Source organism: Sus scrofa, chromosome 7 (assembly GCF_000003025.6).
Source record: "Sus scrofa isolate TJ Tabasco breed Duroc chromosome 7, Sscrofa11.1, whole genome shotgun sequence".
Lineage (NCBI taxonomy): Eukaryota > Metazoa > Chordata > Mammalia > Artiodactyla > Suidae > Sus > Sus scrofa.
Window position 1 is genome coordinate 93,321,361 of NC_010449.5, and position 23,054 is coordinate 93,344,414.

The 23,054-nt window shown below is 50.7% G+C and overlaps 1 protein-coding gene across 4 annotated transcripts in view; it reads left to right on the forward strand.

Moving 5' to 3' along the window:
* Positions 1-22,831, forward strand: part of SUSD6 (sushi domain containing 6) — a 90,480-nt gene extending 67,649 nt beyond the window's left edge. For all 4 annotated transcript variants that reach the window (XM_001926947.5, XM_013978303.2, XM_021099405.1 and 1 more), the window contains exons 3-6: positions 12,313-12,510; positions 13,772-13,910; positions 16,680-17,107; positions 18,972-22,831. In XM_001926947.5, the coding sequence (XP_001926982.1) occupies positions 12,313-12,510; positions 13,772-13,910; positions 16,680-17,107; positions 18,972-18,997 (791 nt within the window). In that variant the 3' untranslated portion in view covers positions 18,998-22,831. The remainder of the gene's footprint in view (positions 1-12,312; positions 12,511-13,771; positions 13,911-16,679; positions 17,108-18,971) is intronic.

Below are 23,054 nucleotides of genomic sequence, written 5' to 3' on the forward strand. Positions count from 1 at the left end.
CAGAACCTCCTGTTGTAGCCCATATTGATTTCTAACATGTGTCTATTGTGGTTACTTATTAGACAGTAAACTCCCAGAGAGTAGGGCTTATATCTTCATCTTCTTTTTCGTCTTCCCACCCTCCTTCCCCCTGCTGGCTGCCACAGTGCTTTGGTGCTTGGTAAAAACTTGTTGAAAAAAATGAATGGGTAAATGTAATCCTTACGTGAACTCTGGGAGATAAACAATAGATATTGCTGTTATTATAACCTAGCTGAGGCTTCTTATCCATATCCCCAGAGTCTGAAGTCTCCTCAGGGATAGAACTGTGTATTATTTGCTCTTGAATTTCTAGCACCAACCTGGCACATTGGGAGATACTTGTAGTTTTTTTTGTTACGTTGAAGAAGGCATTCCTATTAGGAAAGTGAAATCCAGAGAGGAGAAGGATTAGCACTTGCAGATGTTTTTTTAACTCTCTTCTGGGTAAAAGTCATTAAACACATTCTTTGGAAGACAAAAGATTAAAGGGTATTTTCTGTGCACTTGTGTGACATTTGAACACAGTTACCTGCAGACACACAGAGTGGGTGAGGCTGCAACAGGTCAGTCAAAAGTGGCTTGCCAGGATCCGGGGTCTAAAGACCAGGAGAGGCCAAGGGAAGCAGCAGGAGCATGGGCCTCAGCGGGACAGATAAAAGCCCTTGAGACTCTACCCCTGAAGCTTCTCTAGTCTGTTTTGAAGTCTCTCTGTTCTATGATCAAGGAGTCTCGACAGTATCTCAGAGCCAAGCTAATAAACACTGAGGCTAAAATCAAAGGGGAGGCAAGACCCAGACACGTGAGGAAGCACCTCGAGGGCCAGGGGCTCTGCTTTGGACCTCACAGCCGTTTGAGTGGTGCACCAGTGGGAGGCTCTGCTGTCTTCCCTGCTCCCCCAGTGGACAGAAGGGATCTGCTGAATGTACCCCTGCTCTGTCTGGGCCAGGACTTCAGAAAGACCCACAGGTTGAAAGTAGAGATGGACAAAAAGACCTCTGGGTGGATTTGACTCCTCACTGACCTTGAGCAGCTGATGATAGCACAAGGTGATAAGGGCCCCTTCTAGGAGATGCAGAGGAAGTCAAGAAGGCCTGACAAGCTACTTTTCCTGTTGTGACCTGTGAGACAGGGCGGTTTAAACAGATGAAGTATTTAAAGGAGAGAATCCCATCCCCCACAAGCGGAGGAAGACTATCCAGATGAGTGGACTTTGTAACTTTTGACTCCACCTGCCCATGGTTCATTTGTCACTGTGTTCCTTGTCCTTGCTGGTGCAGAGGATAAAGGCAAGACCCTTAGCCCTAGCTGCTCATTCCCTGTGCCTCCCTCTCCCCCTCCAAACAAACGAAACCCCACCTTTTCTTTTTCCTTTTTTTTTTTTTTTTTGCTTTTTTGCTTTTTAGGGCTGCACCCACGGCATATGGAGGTTCCCAGGCTAGGGATCTAATCGGACCTGTAGCCGCCGGCCTGTGCCACAGCCACAGCCATGCCAGATCCAAGCCATGTCTGCAACCTACACCACAGTTCATGGCAACGCCGGATCCCTAATCCACTGAGCGGGGAGGCCAGGGATCGAACCTGCAACCTCATGGTTCCTAGTTGGATTCCTTTCTGCTGCGCCACAATGGGAACTCCAAAACCCCACCTTTTCTTTTCCCTTTTGTATTTCCTAGTCCTGTGGTAGGGTCAGGCCTGACACAACCCTCCTGCAGGTGTACAGCACTTAATTCATGGCCTGCCTTGCTCTGTTATTTGCACCTTGTCTGTCACAGGGAGACCGGTCACATCCCTTTCTTCAGCAAAGGCCATTCAGGGAGTGTTTTTTCAAAGAACTGTGGTGTTGGCTGGTTTTAGGTGGTAATTTCTGCCCTCAGTTGATTTCTGCACTGGGTGTGGCTAGATTATTTCCCTTCATTCTTTGCAGTCGTAGGGGCCTCCGTGAGTAGCTGTGGCTTGTTGAATACCTGGCATTAGTGGGGTGCTACTGGACTCACTTTTTGGTGGTCCATGGCAGAGGCTGTTCATCTGGGGCCTTGGCAGTGATATCTGCCTCCCCCCCCAGTGATCCTGTGTATTCTGTGTGGCCAGCCCTCCATCTAATTCTAGCTCGCCTCCCCATTCTGCATTTAGCGGCAGCCCTTCTTTCGCATATCCCTCCTGGAAGCTTGTGTTCCCAGCGAAAATGCCCCCCATACCCTCTCCCACTTACAGCTTTGGGATCTGTGTGCCTTAAATAGCTCCATTGTTTGTAGGGCTCAGAGATTAGTGAAGAAAACTGTCTTGCCTTTTTCCCCCACTTCTCTGGAAAAAATGTGGCCCCATTTGAGATATGAGCTGAGTCCTCTGGGCACAAGTAAACTCACCAGTCCACATTCTTCTCCAAACAGGAATTACTGCAGCTTTTGTCAGATGGGCTCCACCCCCATGCTATGTACGTTTTTCTAATGGCATCTGGAGTCAAGGAACTTTGCTATGACAGGAAGAAAAGCAAGCCAGTTCGAATCCAGACTCTTAAACTAGATAGCTGTGTAACCCCAGGCCATTACTAAATTGTTCAAAGCCTCGCTCTGTCATCTGAACAAATTGAATATTATGCCACCTTCTTCACAGGGCGGGAGAATTAAATAGCATGGGAACTGTGTAGTGCCTGCTGGTAAATGTTAATTCTCTTCGTCATGTCTACCCTGTTGAACAAGAGAGAGATCTCAGCTTCTACCCTGTTGGACAAGAGAGATCTCAGTTTGTTTTAATTTTAAATTTGTGTTTCTTGAAGGCCCACCTTGTGTTCCTGGCACCAGACTTGGCATAAGGTGTTCCCATGAGATGGTAGAATTGGAAATGAAACCACAGCTCTGAGCTTTGTACCTAAGAGTCCAACCCTGTTTTAAACTCCAAGCCAGGCTCCTAAGTTAATGATCACTCACTCATCAGTTACCCTTCTGAGGCTGGTGAGTGCCTTAAAGCAGCTGCTTAGGGCCCTTCTTCCAGAGTACCAACCTGCATCCTCCTTGAGGTGGGGAGTTCTGAGGGCGAGAGCAGACACACGTGCAACTTCAGAGCAGACGCATGTGCAACTTCCTTAGATGATAGGATGAAGGAGATGAGACCAGGAAGTAGCAATTGCTGGTGAAGAAAAAAAATAAATATATGCCTTCCCTTTAACCCTTAAACTACCACTTTCAAGGGAACATTTATTAATGCACCTGGAATGGCCTGCTCTCTAGCTCTGCTGGTGTCCCACTGTCCTGGGGTGGCTGATGGTTGTGGGCAGTGCTCTGTAGGTCACTGTGTTGGGTGGAGAGCTTTAGATAGTGTGTGGCCCAGGCCTGGAGCAGCAGGAGAAGGAGGGTGGTCCTCCTGCCTGCCCTTCCTCTAGCTGTCATACATTGTCAAGGTGGGGTAGGGGTGTAGTACCATGTGGCAGCATGTCCCCCCAAGTCCCTGAGCTTCAAGAACAAGGGGCCTGAAGGGGTAACAGGCCATATGGAGGCCACTTGTCAGCCAAGAGCAGCCCAGGCTCTGCTGAGAAGAGAGATGGAGAAAGGAGAAGGCAAATTACTAAGCTGGATCAGGGGGAGCAAAGCACACCCCCCCGCCCCCACTGAAGTGCTCATCCTGCTTTGCTCTCTGCCTGCTCCCTCTCCAGATATCCAGAAAATCTAAAGCAGTCCTTTGTCTTTTCTTTGCCAGAGTCTTTGCCCTACCCCATTCCAAAAGCCAGAGGTAAGAATTCAGTTTACAATGTGAAAATAAAGCTTAAAAATTTATCAGTGCCTGGTATGTGCCAGGCATGCTGTAAGGACACTTTCAGGTACAAGGTTTTATCTGTCCTCTCAAACACTTCTTAGAGCTGAGTGTTGGCTGTTGAGGAAGAAGGCTCAGGAGGGTTCAGACAGTTGACAAAGTTGCAGAGCTGGAGTTCCCATCATGGCTCAGTGGAAACAAATTTGACTAGCAACCATGAGGACGCAGGTTCAAACCCTGGCTTCGCTCAGTGGGTTAAGGGTCTGGTATTTCCGTGAGCTGTGGCGTAGGTTGCAGACTCGGCTCAGATCTCACGTTGCTGTGGCTGTGGCATAGGCTGGTGGCTACAGCTCTGATTGGACACCTGTCCCGGGAACCTCAAGTTGCAGAGCAGATCCCTCGGTCAAACCCAGATTCATTCATATGACACCCGGGACCACGCTTTGGCCCCTTGAGGCCCTGATCCTGGTTGGCTGAGAGTATATTTTGACAAGTAGGTACCAGTGTCAAGAGCATGAGCTGTACGGTGCAGAGGGAGGCTCTGTGCTCTTTTCTGCCTCTGACTCATCTCAAATCAGAAACCGGCTGACCCTTTGCATTTGAAAATAAGACATTGGCTTGAAATGCAAGCAAAGTTTTGCAAGTCAAGTTAATTTTCTAAGTGTCTACTCTGCCAGACTATGCCACGATCTGGGGATGCAAGAATGAGCACAGCAAACGCTTGCCGTATTGCGTGGGTGGGTGGATGGGTTAGTGGAGAGGTGGCAGAAGGACTGACCTGTGAGAAAATAATTGCAGAGGTAACAAATACGGTGATGATTTATAGAGAGGCAGGAGGATGTGAAGGGAACAGGGAGGAGGGGTGGTCAAGCTGCTCTTTATCGAACACTTCATGTGTGACAGTTACCTGCAGGGCTGTGATGCGTCTGCACAGCACCCTTACGAGGTAGATACCTTCAGTGTCCCTGTTTTACAGAGGAGGGAACGGAGGACTAGGAGGCCTGCCCCAGCCCATGTGTGACAGTTACCTGCAGGGCTGTGATGCGTCTGCACAGCACCCTTACGAGGTAGATACCTTCAGTGTCCCTGTTTTACAGAGGAGGGAACGGAGGACTAGGAGGCCTGCCCCAGCCCACACGGTGGGTAACAGGGCAGTGCACAGCCCCCATGCTCCCATCGTAGGCCTGGCCTGTAAGTTCTGCCCCGGGCTGCTTGGTTCTCTTTGGGACCCTTTCCTCGAGCAGGCGACCTTGAAACTGAATCTTGAAAGATGGGTGGGGTTCCAGCCGACCCCATGTGCTTTCTGGTCAGGGGTTCCAGGCGGAAGAAAATGGCACTTCTTCTTTTGGGATGACTCAGAACGTTGATGGCTGCTTCCAGATGACAAGAGTTTTTATATTTGGGGCAGGGTTCAATGACGAAAGTGTTCTTCCTTCTTGTTGGCTCTGAAGCAGCTGGCTGGCCTGCCCCTCTCCTGTCAGATGCGGGCACTCAGGGACGCAGGCCTGACACAGGATGGACAGGCTCCGAGGCCTGCCCACATGTGAGCAGCCAGTTTTCCCGAGCGGGACTTGGGCTGGGCCTCTCTTTGGAAGGTGGTGCTGAGGGCCTGAGCGGAGGTGCGGGTACAGGGCAGCCAAGCCTCGGGGGGCCCTCCACCACCGTCCTCACAGCCGGCTGGGGCCCCGCCCTGGGAAAGGCTAGCGCTCTGCAGCTGGCCCTCCCTCAGCGCGGGTGGGAAGTTCTCATGAGAAAAGGGATCCTGGCCGGACAATGGGCTTCCTGTCTGACTGCCGGGAAGGTTGGTCTCAGAGAAGAGGAAAGTTGCAAGTGGCATGAGAAATTGTCTCTTCCCTCCCGCCGCAGCCTGTTTTAGACTTTTGCCCATTCGAGTGGGGGTCAGGAAGGCAGAAAGTCAGGGAAGGCCATAGACAAAAGCAGCCCTAGGTTATCTCTGGAGCATCAGAATTCCTGCTGCCTGGTTCTCTGCTCCCAGATTCTCCTGCTCAGGTAGGAATCGGCCCTGATGATGGACGCAGGAGCTTCTGTGCAGATAGCATGCTTCTCCTCGAGCCTCTCCCACTCTGTGCTCAGTTCAAAATCACAGCGGCTGTGGGACTTAAGAAGGAACCTCGAGAGGTGATGCGGCCAGCCATCACCCAGCTTGACACAAATGTGCAGATGTCAGAAGAGACCTCAGAGGCCATCTAGGTCAGTATTGAAACTGAGGCCCAGAGAGAGAGCAGTGCACAGGCAGTACCCAGTGTCCTTGTCACTGGGCTCCCCTCTCCAGGATGTGCGGATGGGAGAAGCCAGGCTCAGAACCCTTGTTTCTGCCCAGTGCCGTAAGTGGGAAGCCAGTCTTCCTAGGGGCGGGTCCTGATTCTGCCTCTTACTTGCTGAGTGACCTCGAGCAAGTTTCTTAACCTCTCTCACTCAGTTTGCCTGTCTTTGCTCATAAGGTTATAATAATGTGTTTCCTACAGAGTTTTTGTGAAGTTTAAATGTGTTAAACTCATAAAGAGCTTCGACCAGTAGAGTAGATGGTCAGTAAATAGGGGCTGTTATTATTGAGATTCCTAAAGGAAGCCTCAGAAGAAGCCTTTGGACTGTGGTCAGATGTGACACCCCACCCCCGGATTTGCCTGGAGTGTTCCATCCGGCTGTCCTGGGGAGAATCGCCTCCCCTTTGAGCTGGCGTGCTCACCCCTTTGACATACGGAGTAGCTAGATGGTCCCAAAGCCCCGGGCTTAGGCTGTTAAGGGATGAGCCTTAGAACAACGGAGCCTGGTGTCCTGCCTCCTCAGCAGAGCCACGTTGGCTTTGCAGTCAAGCCTGCAGCTCAGGAGCCAGAGCACCTGCTAAGTTGTTTACGGGTGTTTGATTTGGGGCAAATTACTCATTTCAGCGAAGCCTCATTGTTCTTAGCTATAAAATGAAGAAAACATAGTACCTGCTTCATGTGAAGAGAGAGCTCAGAGCGTGTGTGGCACAGTAATAACGCTGTTTGCAGTGATTATTATTTTCCTTGTCTCATGTCCAAAAAGAAATGTGCACATTTGAATGCTCTTTTTCTGTTTCCACCTGACTTTTTCTCTGGCTCTCTTTCTCCTCCTAACAAACTGCTGAGGGCTGGAAGTAGAAATTGGACCTTTATATACTAAGAAAGGGTTTTGAGAGCAAGCACACAAACAGTGCTTGAGAAAACACCGTGAAGGACCCTCAGTGCTGCATCATGTCTTCTCTCCGCGTCTGCTGTTTAGCGTCCTGCCTCACACCCAGGCCCTTCCCACTGTTGTCGGATCCCCGCATTTGTGCTGCTCAGTACAGCGGTTGCTAGGCCTGCGTGGCTGTCGAGAGCTTGAAATGTGGTTAGTCTGACTTGAGTTGACCTGTACGTATAGACTTACTGTGGAGAAAAGAATGGAGAATATCTCATGGATAAAATTTTATATTGATTATGTGTTGAGCTATCAAAATGTACTTTGCATATGTTGGTTAGATAAAATATTAAAGTTATTTTCACAGTTTTTCTTCTTTGATGTGACCACTAAGAAAATTGAAAATCACCTCTGTGGCCGCATTGTATTTCTGTCGGGCAGGATTGTGCTGGATTGTTGCTTCCCATCCATCCTTCCTCCCTGTTGTGTTTTTCGCTCCCATTTCTCTTTGCCTGGGCTCTTACCTTCCTCTGGTTGCCAGCAGTTCTCAGGTGGACAGGAAAGATGTCCTTGCCCAGAGGGACACTCCAGGCTAATAGAAAAACTCACCTTGGAACACTTCCTTCTTTTGTTTGCGTTAGAAGTGGCTGTGTGGGTGTCTGTGTCCTCTAGACTGTGAGCTGTGTGAAGGCGTGGTCCTGTTACGTTTCTTTTATGGTCCCAGAGCATCTTATGAGAGGAGGCACGCTCTGTTTGATGGCATTACGACCACATAGGCGTGCGTGTGATACAACCTCAACTTGTGTCTGACGATTATGCCATCCATGTTGGTGCGCTGGTTTGGGAGAACCTCTTGCTCTTCCCCTGAATTCCCAGGAAAGCTTTTCTCTGGCCATCCTCGCTTTCAACACCTTCATCAAGCATCTCTTTCTTTGTGCCCAGTTGTGTTCTAAATGCTGCTGCGCTGGTTTTAGTTTAAAAGGATGTGATTTCAAACCTGGGTGAACACCGACATGGTTTCTTAAGCCCTTAGTAACTGTGTTCGCGGGAGTCTAGTGTTTTCTTGATAACTGACATCAGATGGAAACCTCTTCTCTTGAGTCTTTTTAATGGCACCAGGTATTTTACAGGTCTGCTTCCCCTCTTCAGCTGATCTGCGCATTCCCTGCTCCCCACACCTTGTTTTGAAGGGGCTCAGGTATTGTAGTTTGTTGAACTGAATACTTTGACCCCAGGGTCTTTCCTGGAGCTTGTTTTTCATTTTTTGGATTCTGGTTTTTTTTTTGCTTTTTAGGGCCGCACCTGTGGCATATGGACATTCCCAGGCTAGGGATTCAATCCAAGCTGCAGCTGCTGGCCTACACCACAGCCATAGCACTGAGGGATCTGAACTGCATCTCGGACCTACACCACAATCTCCTGGCAGTGCCACATCCTTAACCCACTGAGCCAGGCCAGGGATTGAGCCCGCATCCTCTTGGATACTAGTCGGGTTCATTAACCACTGAGCCACAAGGGGAACTCCCTCGTGGAGCTTGTTTTGCTTTGCTTGTTATGGTACTTATAAAAGTTTGTTTTGCCTTTAATGAGCCTCTTTCTCCTGAAAGTATGGTCTCCAAAATGACAAAAGCAGAAGATGTTTAGAAGGGGGTTCTCGTTGGTTTCTGCTCAAGGTTTTAGGCTGTGGGGACCCGAGGTAGAAATCAGCTGGATCACTTAGTTTCTGCTCCGCCCGCACCCTCACCAGCTGGTCGAATGGTCTCTCACTCGATGACTTGTGTGCGCCAGGCGCTCTTCCGGGCCCCCTGCAGAATTACCTCACTGCTTCCTGTGCTTACTGGGGGCCTAAGTGGCTGCAAAAGATAATAGAAAGCAGTGAAGGAAGCTAAGGAGAGTTAATTGATTTTTTCCTGTAAAATTTCCATCTTCTGGCCTTCTCCCTCTCTTTTTGAAATTGTGCAGCTTTGCCAAATCAGATGAGTTCATTGTCTTTTCAGGGCTAAGAACAGAGCTTGAAACTCCCACTGCGGCCCCTGGAGTTGTCAGAGCACGAGCCTGACGCACGGATTAAGTCAGCCTCTTGCCCAGAACAGTGGCTTCCGGAAGCCACTGCTGATTTATTTGCTCTTCCTGATGTTCTTCCTGTTCCTGTTAACCCAGGCGCCCCCGAGAGGATGCGCTCGGACACCTGCCCTTCGCCACGGCTCTCTCGCTCTGCACTTTGATTGGGCAAGAGGGCCGTGTTTTTCCTTATATTCTTGGCCTCTGAAAATGATCTTTTGTTTTTTTAATTTTCCTTCTAAGGCCTCCTTATTTCTTCCTTGGATCTGAGGCCGTCCCTTTATGATGCTAAACCTGCTGTACTTGATTTCCTTTGTATTGATCTTCACAGACGAACAGAAAAGGACTTCTGTCCAGTTTATTTCACCACATTAGGGTTGCTCTGCTGTTGACCTGCCCTAAAGGCTCTCTCCACCTTATATCAAATTCAGCTCCTCTCGTAATTCTGCCCTTTGAATACAGTATCAACACCTCCTGTTGCAGCCAAGGCCCCTATGTGAGATGGTTTCATCACATTATCATAATTATTTACTAATTTTGGGCGAATTTTCTTTTGCTACCAAGCTAACCTGGACTACTTCATAGATTCTCTGGGCTTAACCTATACTTTCCTACTTTGGTGCCTTAGCTTCAAACCACCACCTCCTTTCCTGCTGAAGTCAAGCCCCACCGGCAATGCCGCTTCCTCCATGAGCCTTTTCTAGCCACTTCCACATAAGGCTGATCTCTGCTGCTCTGGGCTCCCTCTCTTGTGGCGCTAATCCCATCCCTTGATGTGTGTTGGAGTTAAGTCTGTGCGGAGTATCTCTGGAAAGAGGCACTGAGTGACTAGGGAAGAAGTGCTTACTTTTCATGTTCAACCTCTTACTTACTGGATTTTGTACCAAGTATATATTTTCTGTAATTTTTTTTTTCCTGTGAAGGTATTATTTATATAACAAAGACCCATTCTATAAGGCATTAGAAGAAAATATTGGAGAATATGTTTACGAAAGTGTCCTTATACAAGATGTAAAACCCAGAAACCATGACGAAAACAACTTTTAAAATGTATGTGTGGACTTGTTTGTCATATCCCTATTTGGCCACAAATACCGGAGATGCTTATCTTTTTATTCTTTCTCAGAGCATTCACAGTGATGCTCACACAGTCATCAGTGAATGTTAGTTGACTTGAAAGGAAATCAAGTTGCAAGTTGCTCCTTTGTCGACCTTGCTGTTCTTCCCTTCTAAGAGGGGTGCTTTGTGAGGTCCCGCTCAAAGATTCTGTGGAGACGTGGGCTTCAAGGGCGGGAGTACCCAGCAGAGCAGGCATGGCTCTAGGATCAGCGGACCTCCCCCTGGGTCCGTCGTTCCCAGCACCCTGGGCTGAGTGGGTCCTGGCTGCTTTCAGGAGCTGCTCAGCATTAATTATGCCGAGGCAGTGCACCAGTTAGACACCGTCCAAGGAGAGCCGGGGGCATCTGTGACAGGCTTGTTGCCCTGAACAGAAGCGGGAGAGTGTAAAGAGTAAAGCAGTTTGCTGAGGTTCCTTTGGAAATCCAGCCGGTTAGCTCTTTGAACTACTTGGCCAGAGTTTGGAGAGGCTTCAGGAGGGCTGTGATGCCTGGGTCTCCTCCCTCCAGGGCAAGGCTTTGGGTGAGACGGATGGCGTGGGAAGTGTCTGGAGAAGGTGTGTCCTCAGAGGGAACGTCTAAGGCTTCTTTGGGCTCCATCTGCTCGTTTCAGGGAGGCTGCCTGGACGTCTCTGGTCCCTGTGGACCCCCCCACACTGCCCCGCCTTCTAAAAGCTCTTTAAAAGTGGAGTCTCTTCTCAGTGATAAGCAGCCTGAAGGCAGGGACCATCATCTCTTTTTCGACTTGGTGTCTCCCTCCAGCCTGGCTGGCAGGCAGTCTGCTTAATAGTAGTTTGTAGGTTGAAGGGAAGTGGTATTTGGTGAGAGAGGGGTGGGCGGTCCTGAGAAGGGAGAGCCCCTTATCGCAGAGAGTCAGAGACTCAGGTCTGTTAGAGGAAGTGGAAAAAAGCCCAGCAGGTCTTATTGCATACTGATGTCCTTGTGGTAATGGGGGCTGGCGGGGGACAGGGTGTTTTTGTGCAAAGTCAAATCTCCTTTGGAAACTCTCATCTTTCTTGCACTGGTACGGCTTTTGGTAAGTTGAAGTCTGTGGGTGCCTGGCCACCTGCCAGCATGTCTTGCCCCGAGCCCAGCCTTCCAAACAGTGATCCTTAGTGCCTCTCCTGTCCCTTCCTGTTTTCGCTCGAGATTCACTGCCTGGGGACTTCGGTTCTACAGTGTCTGTCCAGGCTCAGAAGGAGAGGCCTTGGAATCAGGCCGCCTTTCTCCCTGGGCTGCTCGGACCTTCCAGCTCCTCCGATTTATCACCACAATGTGTCTACACCAGGGTTCCCACCACTCTTAGGACCGGCTTGCTGTCTCCCTAACTGACCTGTGTGAAGGGGAGGTAACCTTGATACGCATTCCCTGAGGGCCCACTCACCCCTGGGGGGAAGCAGTGGCTGCTGGTGGCAAGGTTACAGGTTTTAGAATCCGACCTGGCTCTGTTCCCAGGCCTGCCTTTGACTCTGCCTCACGCTTGGCTAAAAGTCATTTAACTTGCGTGGAGCAACGTCGTCATTCTCAAAGGGGAGCAGAGGTAACTACCTCAGAGTTGTCAGAAGAAGTAAGTAAGAGAGCAGCTGAATGAAGGTGCTTCTATAACTGAACAGTCCCACCTGAGTGAAGAATGTGGGATTTACTGTGGGATAGAGGCAGGTGATGCCAGGGATTGGTCTAGTCAGGGAATGGGTGGTGCACGGAGCTGGGGAAGCCTCCCAGGAAATGCATCAGAAATTCCCTCTGATGCCAAGAAGGCACATTTTTATTATACGAGGAAGTCCTTTCTGGTATCGATGTTGGTAATAAGGCTAACATTTCCCCCGTGCAGGTTATCAGTATTTTACCACCTGTCACCCTGATCTGTTGTGTATTTCACTAGGTTTTATTGAAACCATATCACGCACTAGGTCTCTGTAAGTTGGGCTTTGCCCGAGTCCACCGTTCAGGAATGGATACGGTTCTCTGAGGGCACAGCGGGAGGAGAAGGGAAGTGGTGCAGGCGGCCAAGCTTCCTCTGCGGCCAGGGCGCCTGCCTCTATCACGGACGACCTGAATGCCCAGAGTTTGGCCAGCAGCCTTTCCAAGGGCCTGGCCCTTTTTGCTCCAGGGGTGTTTCCTGCTGAAGCTTCAGAACTGCCCCTCTCTGTGTCCCTGACGGGGCTCCTGGAAAACGTCACCACCGTATCATCCCTCTCTGTCTTCACAGTGTGTTCCCTGCCCCCGGAGCCAGAGAATGGTGGCTACGTCTGTCACCCCCGTCCCTGCAGAGACCCCTTGAACGCGGGCAGCGTCATCGAGTACCTGTGTGCCGAAGGCTACATGTTGAAGGGCGATTACAAATACCTGACGTGTAAGAATGGCGAGTGGAAACCAGCCATGGAGATCAGCTGCCGGCTCAACGAGGGTCAGTTTGGCAGATGGGAGAGGGGTGCTGCTGGGGTTCTGCTTGCTTTTAACTCCGGGGACGTGGCGCCCGTCCCCTCCGGAGCACCCCATGCTCTGGGACAGCGCGGCCCCGCCGATGCCCTGCAGCCTGCCTTCCTTTGGATTTCACGTCTCTGTGAAAGACATTGGGGTTGCTGGTGCGTGTCCCCTGCGTTTCAGCCGAGCCACTGAAGCATCTGCTGTGCTATGTCAGGTCCCTTTGACGCTCCGGATCTCCTGTTTGTCTAGCCAAGCGCTGGTGACCTTTGACCGTGTTCTGTGAACACATGCGCACAATGCAAGCACCTTCTGTGCTGTCTCTTTTCTGTTGTTTGTCCTTGGATGGAAACAAACTGTTTTGTTCCGGAGCTGCAGTCCCACTGGACAGAAGACCTGCCCCTCTACCTCCTCCTGTCACGCATGACGGGAAATCCAGCCACCCGTGGGAACGTGTGTCAGGCAGCCACCTTTGTGCTTTTCACTCACGCTTCAAGACTGTGACACCCCAGAGAAGGGTGGGGATGGGCCTGATATTTACAACTAAAGCTGCAGGATCTGGGTTATGACAGCCTAGTTCTTACGAATTTTCCTACCACATGGGGAAAGATGTGGGCGGAACTTTAGGTGGTGAAATGATGTGTGCATTTCAGTGGGTGATGTCTTCACCCTGCTGTTGAGGATGGGGTCAGAAGTAAAGGTCTGTAAAGGTGAGCTCTCTAAGGGGAGAGTCGGTTTAGGTGTTAGATGGTCCCCAAAGGTCCAAAGTGAAGAGAATTCTAAGTTCAGGAACAGGAGTTCCTGTCGTGGCTCAGCGGGAAATGAATCTGACTTGTATCCATGAGGACACCGGTTCGATCCCTGGGCTTGCTCAGTAGGTTAAGGATCCGGTGTTGCCATGAGCTGTGGTATAGGTTGCAGACGTGGCTCAGATCTGGCAATTGCTGTGGCTGTGGCGTAGGCCAGCAGCTATAGCTCCGATTCGACCCCTATCCTGGGAACCTCCATATGCTGCAGGTGTGGCCCAAAAGAAAAAAACAAAACAAAACAAAAAAAAAAAAGAGAAAGAAAAGAAAACTAAATTCAGAAACGGAATAGGGAAATAGCCCCCCTTCCTTGATGTAGAAGCCACTGTACTGTAACTCCAAAGATGGCCCTGGCCATACATAGCCTGTCTCAGTGTGACATCATGCTGGGGGACTTGGTGGGTACAAAACACTTCTGATGATGGCTTGCTTCTATAGACAAAGATGCCCATACGTCACTCGGGGTCCCCACGCTGTCCATCGTGGCTTCCACTGCCAGCTCTGTGGCACTCATCCTCCTCCTCGTGGTGCTGTTCGTGCTGCTGCAGCCGAAGCTGAAGTCTTTCCATCACAGCAGGTGAGTCCAGTGGCAGTGGGGGGCTGGCCTTTGACAGGCAGAGCGGTGCTGGTGGGCCTGCCGGCTGCAGCTGGTCTGTGTGTACCCCGGGAAAGGGGAGGGCCCCCGCCAAGTGTTGAACTTCCAGGTGTGCCAGGCACTCTGCTTTTGCTTTGCGTCATTATCTTCATCCTCACAGGATCACTGCAGAGAAGGAGAAGGAGGCTCAGTGAGAGGTGCAGTCACTCACTCCCGGTCATCCCTCTACATGAAGACAGAGCTGAGATTTAAATCCCAGACTGTCCAACTCCAAAGCCATGTCATTTCCCCTACATCAGGGGTTCTCAAAGTGTGGTCCCAGTGGTATCAGCATCACCTGAGAACTTGTAAGGAATGCAGAGTTTCAGGCCCCACCCCAGACCCAGAATGAGAAACTCTGGGCCGAAGCCCAGCACCATGGTTCCCCAGGCCTTCCAGATTATTCTAGTGCAGGCTCATGTTTGTGAGCCACTGCCTTGTCTCCCTAGTGGTTTTTCTTTCTTCTTTTTATTTATTTATTTTTTGTTTCGGAGTCAGGATAGCAACTACTTTTAAAAGGTCATTAAACAATTAGTACAATAAAGAGGATTCAGAGGGGACTGTTTATTTGCAAGAATTGGCTTTTTCCACATAAAGTCAAGCTAATCTATCTGTCATTTCATCCAAATTAGGACATATTTTCCCCTTTAACTAGTCAGTGTGTTAAAAATAACTGATTTTGCCTGATTCGAACGGAAGGGAGATTTGGTTTTCATTATAGACCCTGTTTAAATGTTATACATGTATTACTTTTTAAACAAGAAAATTAATTTGAATAACAAAAGTTAGGCAGTGCCAGCATGCACCCTGCTTCCGCTGCATCAGAGTCTCCCTTCCTTCCAAAAACCTCTGAGCACTTGTATGAGTGCCACCTCTGTCACCTTCACTGTGTACATGCCACTTGAACTGGGTAGCACAGATTTTGGTCTGCAAATGCAGGTGAAGAAATTGAGAATGAATAAAACAGTCCAGCAATAATATGGTCTAGCTCATAGACCTTGTGTGTTGCTGGCACAGCACAGAGAGAACGTGATGTTACAATCAGTGCTGTGGTATGTAGTGTTCTGGGCAGAGGTTGGCCTGACTCTAATCCCAGGGGTGGCATTAGACAGGTCCAGATGGTGGGACATTCCAGGAGACAGCTGGCCTGGACTTTGTGAAGACTGTCAATGTTGTGAAGGAAAATGATAGTGGAATGTTCTAGATTAAAAGAGATGTGAGAGACAGGACAGCTAAATGCAATGCATGGTCCATAGATCCTGGGCGAAAACAAGCAAGACAGCAGCTGAGACAGATACATTTGGAGGAGGTTGGGAAAGTTTGTGTTATAGTATTTATTATACCAGCATTATTTCCAGGATGTAATACTGTTGTAGTTATATAGAAAAGGAGGTTCTTGGGAGGTGTGTGCCAACTACTTACTGCCTTATTTAGCAGGAAATAACTTACTTTCAAAGTGGTTCGGGAGAAAAAGTATGTCATGAATAAATCTCACCAACATAATGCTGAGTAAAATATGAAGCGCGCACACACACACACACACACACGACAATATCCCATTCATATAAAGATCAAAAATATGCAAAACTAAACTGGTGTTGAAGGGTTCATGTTTAGACTGTAAAATTATTAAAATAAAAGTCAAAAGAGGAGTTCCCGTTGTAGCTCAGTGAAAACGAATCCAACTAGTATCCATGAGGATGCGGGTTCAGTCCCTGGCCACGTTCAGTGGGTCAAGGATCTGGTGTTGCTGTGAGCTGTGGTGCAGGTTGCAGCCGTGGCTCGGATCCTGTATTGCTGTGGCTGTGGCCTAGGCCGGCAGCTGCTACTCTGACGATTTGACCCCTAGCTTGGGAACTTCCATACACCGCAGGTGCAGCCCTAAAAAGCAAAAAAAAAAAAAGGTCAAAGGAATGATTTTCATACAAGTTAGGACAGTGGTTACTTTGGGTGGTGAGGGGTCAGGAGGTGGTGGGGGTGCTGACAGTGCTCTGCTTCCTGACCTAGGTAGGGGTCATACACCAGTGTTACCTTTGGGATAAATCAGTTGTTCATCTTTCTATGGTGTTTGTCTGATATTTATGTCATAATTGATGTATTTTTGGTTTGTTTACAAAGTATTAAAAAAAAGGCGAGCAAAGTCAAAACAACAGAATTCTTCAGTTTTCAAGTCCAGGGTCCCATTTCAAGACCACAGTGCTGCTTTTTCTTCTCCTTTAAAAACAAACAAAAAACCAGCTTCGCGGAGATTTAATATACACAGCATACAGTGTACCCTCTCTCACGGAGCATGGGCAGGGGTGCGCATTCACGGGATTATGTGCAGCCGGCATTCTGTCTCTTTCCTCTTAGCTGTGCTGGGTGAATGGCATTGTTTCCAGGTCTCTAGGTTCCTAGTTTCTGCCCAGGACCAGAGGTTAAGGACACAGTTTCTGGAAGCAAGTGGAATGGACTTACACCCTGTCTTCCTCCCTTACCAGCTGTGTGATTGGGCAGGTTGCTTAGCCACTTCTCTGAGCCTCACCTGCTTCCTTGGTGACTCTCCACCTGAGGGGGCTCAGGCGAGGATCCTGTGGGATAAAGTGTGTAAAGCACTTAGCGCGGCGCCGGCTCCATGGCACGTGCTCAGAAGCGGTTGGTGGTGTCGGTGCTGTGATCTTTGCTGTGGGTGTATTCTCATTCTCTCCTTGTCTTCTCCTCCCCCGGATGCAGGCGTGACCAGGGGGTATCTGGGGACCAGGTGTCCATCATGGTGGACGGAGTCCAGGTCGCGCTGCCATCGTACGAGGAGGCTGTGTACGGCAGTTCCGGTCACTCTGTGCCGCCCGCCGACCCCAGAGTGCAGATTGTGCTGTCCGAAGGGTCTGGGCCCGGCGGGAGGAGCGGGCCACGGGAGCAGCAGCTGCAGGACCAGGGGGCCTGCTCCTCTGCAGGTGGAGAGGAGGAGGCCCCGGGCCAGTCTGGACTCTGTGAAGCCTGGGGCTCCCGGGGCTCGGAGACTGTGATGGTGCACCAGGCCACCACCTCTTCCTGGGTGGCCGGCTCAGGGAACAGCCGAGTGGCACACAAAGAAGCCCCGGATTCAGAGAACAGTGACATGCAAAGCCTTTTATCTCTCACATCGGAGGACTACACAGACGGTAGGTGGTCTGTGCTGATCAGAAGTGATTGTCTGCTCAGGGTCTTTGCTGGGAGGGAGCAAGGGCTGTGAGCCAATCTAATAATTGGTGTATTCGGGAGCATAGATAGATAATACCTGGGGGATTAGCCTCCAAAAACAGGATTTTACTCTCAGAGCTCCAGGTAGGGCTTTGGCTCTGCATAGGAAGACTTTTTACTGTTGTCTGTGAATTTTGATAGGTTCAGAGTCTCCCAAAGTATTCATGGCCTCAGGGCTGTGCTAAATCAAAGGGTAGAGGTGGGGCCTGTCTTCTTGTTGTAATTTTTATGTTCCTGAAAGGACAGGAATGACAGAGGTGTGGGGTCATATTACAGAGAAAGCTGGGGCCTGTCTCTCTTCCAGAGCATTCAGCTGCTTCATTTCAAATAGGAGTATACCAGCTCCTGTGCAGGCTGGTTTTCTTGCACTGGTTCCGTCAAACCTTACAGTGATCCTGAGAAGTAGGTATTATTACCAGCCCCATTTTACAGATGAGAAAACTGAGGCTCAAAAAGGGTAAGTCACTTGCCCATTGGTAAGTGGCTGAGCTGGGCGTTGAAGGCAGGTGGGTCTGCTCCCGAGCCTGCATTGTAGCCCCGTGGCGCCGTGCTCCACCCCACCCAGATGACTCCAGGTCCTTTGTGGAATGAAATTGCTGCCCCCTGACACTTTACTGGAGCCTAGAGAGTTGAACATTGGGATTGACTCTGTCCCTTCAAAAAGTGTCTTTAAATAAAATCCCAGTGTGGTACAGGATGCAAAGTAAACCTAGATGTTTTCCTTCAGAAAGTGAGGACTTCTGTACTTACCCGGCGCCCCTAAAAGGGTCTTAGAGAAGACTTTGTGCTTCCTGGGAGTCATGTCACAGCTTTAGAATATCCGAAAGCAGAGAAGTGGGAAATTCTTAGACGTACATCAGGTTTAAGGTTTCCTGATCATCGACAGCATGCCTCCTTTTTTCTTAGTGGGATAGAGAGCTTGGAAGGGGCCGCTGAACAGTTGATGTGGGGTTAAAGGTGGAAGCTGGTGACCCCTTGGGCAGCCAGATACACATATTGTGTGTCTGCACATATTGGCACAAACCTCAGCCCTTGTCCTTCCTAAGGAGCCAAGGTGGTGCCAGCTCTTTTCCTCCTCCACGCTACCTTGTTACCTGGCTTTGTTCTGTGATTAAACAAGCATTTTTCAGAGCCCATCTTCTGCCTGGTGCTGGATTAGGTTTTGGGGGTGATGGCAAGAACTATGAAACACAAACACACTCTACCCGCACAGATTGTCAGCCAGTTGGGAAGGTGGGGCCTATACTCGAGAAACAATGGAGCCAAGAAAGGCAGGGGTGGTGTCAGAATGAGGGGCACAAAAAACAAGACACATAGGTTATCGAGTTGGTTGCAGGCCAAGCTGGCAGTACCATAGGGAAGTCAGGACCCCAAGGTGTCAGTCTGATCCACTTGGCATGTGAGGACCCAGAGAGGGGAATTGATTTACTCAGAGTCACATAGCTGGAGGATGACTTTAAGGAGGAGGTGAGACTTACCAGGGTTCAGAAGCCTCATAGGGTGAGAATAAGGACGGAAGGAGAAGCAGCTAAACTCGCAGAGTTAAAGCAGAGAGGAGGGCTGAAGGTAGTAGGACCAGAAGAGGTTTCAGTACCAGACTGAATGTTCAGATTTTGCCACACAGGCAGAGGGCCGGCATGGAGAGGGGCGAGGGATTTGGACTGCTCACAAGTGTGTGAGTAGGGCATTTCATTTCTTTCCACATGGGACCCTGCCATGGGGCCAGGTGTGCTGCAGAGAGACCGCCGGGTAACCGCTGTGCTTGCCTTCCCTCTCTGCCTGCAGATATCCCACTGTTGAAAGAAGCATGAGGGCTGCCACTGGCTTCTCTCCTCTCTGCCCTTCCTCCCTCTCCCTGTGGGTTTGAGCACCGTGTACTCCAGCCACCCTGCCCGGATACCTGAGCTGCCACCTGTGTATCTGTATTTCTGAGGGCCTCTGGGCCCACCTTGCTGGAAACTCAAGGAAGAGTCTCGCCATCTGCCCACTGGACAGCTGGAGGAGCTGGTTTTTGCCTGGCCCGGCCTTCCCATCTGCGTCGGGGACATATTTGAATGTGTTGACTGAACCCTTCCTTCCCTCGAGCCCTCTGGGTCCCCTCCAGCCAGCTCTTCGGTGGCAGCCCCACCAGCCCACGTGGGCCTCGGAGCTGCTGTGTTTACTTGTGCCTTCCTCCCTCCCCATCCAGTTTCCCTGTCTCGCAGGCTTGTTGACGTTCTGCAAGCCTTCAGGGCCGCACTGCTGCCCCTGCCTCACGGGATCGGGCCTGGGTCTGGCTGTTTCCTTTGAGGGCTGGCACCGCTGCCCTCCGCAGGAGCAGATCCAAGAGGGGCTCGAATTGGGGCAAGAGTGTGGGGCCCGGGCCTGCCCTTGGTTGACACCAGTGACGCATTGCCTTGGCTGAGGATGGAGGCTGTGGAAAATCACGCCACAGCCATCCCAGCGCCCAGCTGTCTAGCTCAGAGGGGGCGGCTCTGGCCCTGTTGAGTCAAGTTGCCAAGAAGCATCCAGAAGATCCCAAGGGAGGAAAGGAAGGTGGCTGATAATGATTGTCTTCCTAATATGCAAGTTCTCACTTCCTACTTCCAGCATCCGGCCTTCCTGACCTTGCTTTTTTTCTCTTTCCCCGGGGCAAAAGGGGAAGTTGCCTGCTGCCTCCCGGGTTCGATCCTGGCAGCTCCAGCTTCCTTGCTGGCCAGAGGCCTGAGGCGAATCATCCATGGGACGGGAAAGTTGCTGAGATGCCATGGAATGCCCTTCTCGTCACTGGCCGTTGGGGCCAGTTGCCCGGTTCTGGGTTCGTGGTGATGGCATGGAGCCTGAAGGGCACCGGCCGAGTCTCCAGGCAGCTGCAGGCAGCTCCAGCCCTGGTCCTGAGGGTCCCCCTCACCACAGTCACGTGCCTTAGTAACCGTGCCCAGGAAGCATCCTGCTGCTTGCTGCGCTGCTGCTTTTCCTACTTCCACCCTCCCCTGTCCCCCTCCACCCATCACGGCTGATGGACCACTCCTTGACCTTCCTGGCACCCAGCAGAAGGCCTGAGAGACAGTCAGCACACATACACCCCAGCTTGCTGCTGGGGGTAGTTTGGGAGCATCCTGGCTCCGGGGCCCTGGTGACCTCGGGGGAGTGGGCCCGGCAGGCCAGATGCTTCTTTCTGCTGGGGCGGCAGAGCTCAGCCGGGCGGCTGCCTCTTCAGACGGTGCGGCATTAAGGAGCGCTTGTCTCTGTTTTTGAAGCACTGCATCTCTGCTCCTCCCCTGAGCCTCTCTGTTTGGGGGTGAAAATAAGAAAGAGCCCAGTTTTTTCAGTTCCTGACCTAACAGGGTAGTTCCAGGCATGGGTGGCCTCAAAGAAGAGGGGGATGAACGGCCTCCTCTGAGCCTCCTGCCTCCGCTCCACACACTCACGCACTTTACTCCCCGCTTTTCCCGGGCCTCTCGCCGCCTCTGTTGTCTTCCTTCCTCTCAGGTAAGGGCAGTGCCTGCTATGCCCACAGCCCTGGCCCACGTGCTTGGATACGGAGCAGGTGGGCGACGGTGCCAGAAAGAGAGCGCAGGAGCCTGAGGGAGGCAGAGGAGTGGGGGGCCGGCCAGGGTCCGCCATCCGGAGGGGGCCCCCCCCTGCCCTGGCCACTTCACCCGCAGAGGCTCTGCTCCAGCACAGGGTGCCCTGTCTTCCTCCTAAAGAGAGTGGGGGAGGGGGGCATCCAGAGCATCACAGAGCCTGCAGCTTTCATTTCCCAAGCTTCTGACACCTGAATTCCAGTCTGGAATATTTTTTTAAATGGAAGATCTTACCCTTTTAAATATAATTACTCTGGGCTTTTCCCTCTGTAAGAGATTGCACTTTTTGTTTGCAGTTTATTCAGCCACAGAGGTGACCAGCTTGGCCCTTGAAAAAATGAAAAGCCTGCTTCTGAAGCTTCTTCCACCGCGCCCACCCCCCGGGGATCACAAGTCCAGACTTGCCTGTCTGGTAGGAAAGAGGGATAAGGCAGGAGCCCCCACATCACTGGCTCTGATGAGGCAGCCTCCCCAAGGCCCCTGGCCTGTGGGTGCAGAGCGAGGCTTTGTGTTGCTGCTGGCACCCGTAGGGGTGCTCCCGCAGTTCTCTTCTCCCCAAGCAGTTTCTCAGCCATCAGCCTTGTGCTGCTGTCTCTAGAGCTTCTGACTTTGTCCCTTGCAAAGGATTAGGCCCTCCCCAGCTGCCTTGGAGAGACAAGGTGGTGTTGGGGACAGCCAGAGGTGCCTGGAGCTGGTGGAAAGAGCCTCCCCAACCTGGCTTCCCAGCTCACCTAGAGGGCAGTCCCCAGAAGGCTTGTCCAGGAGAATGGTCAGCACCAAAGGATTTTTAACAAGGATTTTTTTTTTTTTTTTTTTTTTTTTTTTTTGCGCACATGAGCTGACTCACTGCAGATTTTATATCCTGGCAACTTGCAGTCACATTCCAGTGACACCCAGGGGCCAGTATATGGTGAAAATCACTTAGTGTCTCCACCCCTTTCAATGCCTTAGTGGAGCAGGTAGGCTCTATCTGTTGCCATTTCGCAGTTTTGTGTGCTGTGTTCCCATTTCACTGGGTGTGAAGCATGAAATGGGACGAGTCCTGGCCGCTTTGACGACTTGCGGTTTTATAAGGCATTTTTCAGTGTACATCCTGCTAACACTCCATTTGCAAACAGAGCTAAAGCGGTCACCCCCATTCACCCTGCCCTCCCCCTCCCCCAGCTTTAAAGCTCTGTGGTGAAGCTGAATGACAAGACAGACAAAGGTATATTTTTCCTGCTAAGTCAGTGGTGGCACAGGAATCTTAGCACGGGGCCTGGCCCCTCCCCGCCCCAGTGGAGCTCAAACCACTTGCTTCCCACATAACAATGTCACTTCCATTCCCAGGGAATATCCTTACATAGAGAATGGAATATGCTGCAAACATTTCTAGATCCCTCCCTGTTTTTTGTTTGTTTGTGTGTTTGTTTTTTCCCCCTCTTGAGCATGAAGGGACCCAGGCTTGACAGCTTAATTCCAGATGTGCTTGCTGAGGACAGAGCCTGGGAGCGTCTTGTGGAGCCTGCTAGGGCCCTGGCTCTCAGCACAGGGCGTGTTAGTCATTGGTGTCCAGTGAGGGCTCGGAGAGGATTTGGTTGGGCAGATGTGTGGACTGAGCAGCTCCCTGGAGAGGGGAGGGCAGGCTCAGCTTTCCCGGGAAGCAGCTCCTGTTGATGTCCAGTGGAAACCTAGTGGGATTTTGAACGGGAACCCCAAGGTTGAGCCCCCTGCTAGGCAGCTGACGGGGATGCGGGGGCCAAGCACTCGGATTGCCAAGCCGGGAGGAGAGAGGGGCGAGGGTTGTCGCAGCCCACCACGCCCTGCCCGAGTTTCTCATTCGCACCACTATCGAGTCCTTTGCAGTGGTTTCACATGACACATGCATCATTGACTGTGCAGGATGTCACTTAAATCAGTTTGGGTTTGCTTTATTTTATTTTACATATATATTTTTTTGGTATCCTGTACATTGCAGTGGGTGTGAAGATAGTATTTTAATATTTGTACAAAGTTTAATTTAATTTTAATTGTTCTATGTATATAACTGCATTTCTAAATAATAATAATAATAATAAAAAAAAAGTTCTTACAAAGACAGTTGTGAGAGATGTGATCCTTCCAGAAAGTTTTTGCAGAAACCCTACATCAAAAAGAGTATATGTGGGAGTTGCCGTTGTGGCTCAGCTATGTAACAAACCAGACTAGTATCCGTGAGGTTGTGGATTCAATGCCTGGCCCCGCTCAGTGGGTTAAGGATCCGGCGTTGTCGTGAGCTGTGGTGTAGGTTGCAGACGCAGCTTGGATCTGGCATTGCTGTGGC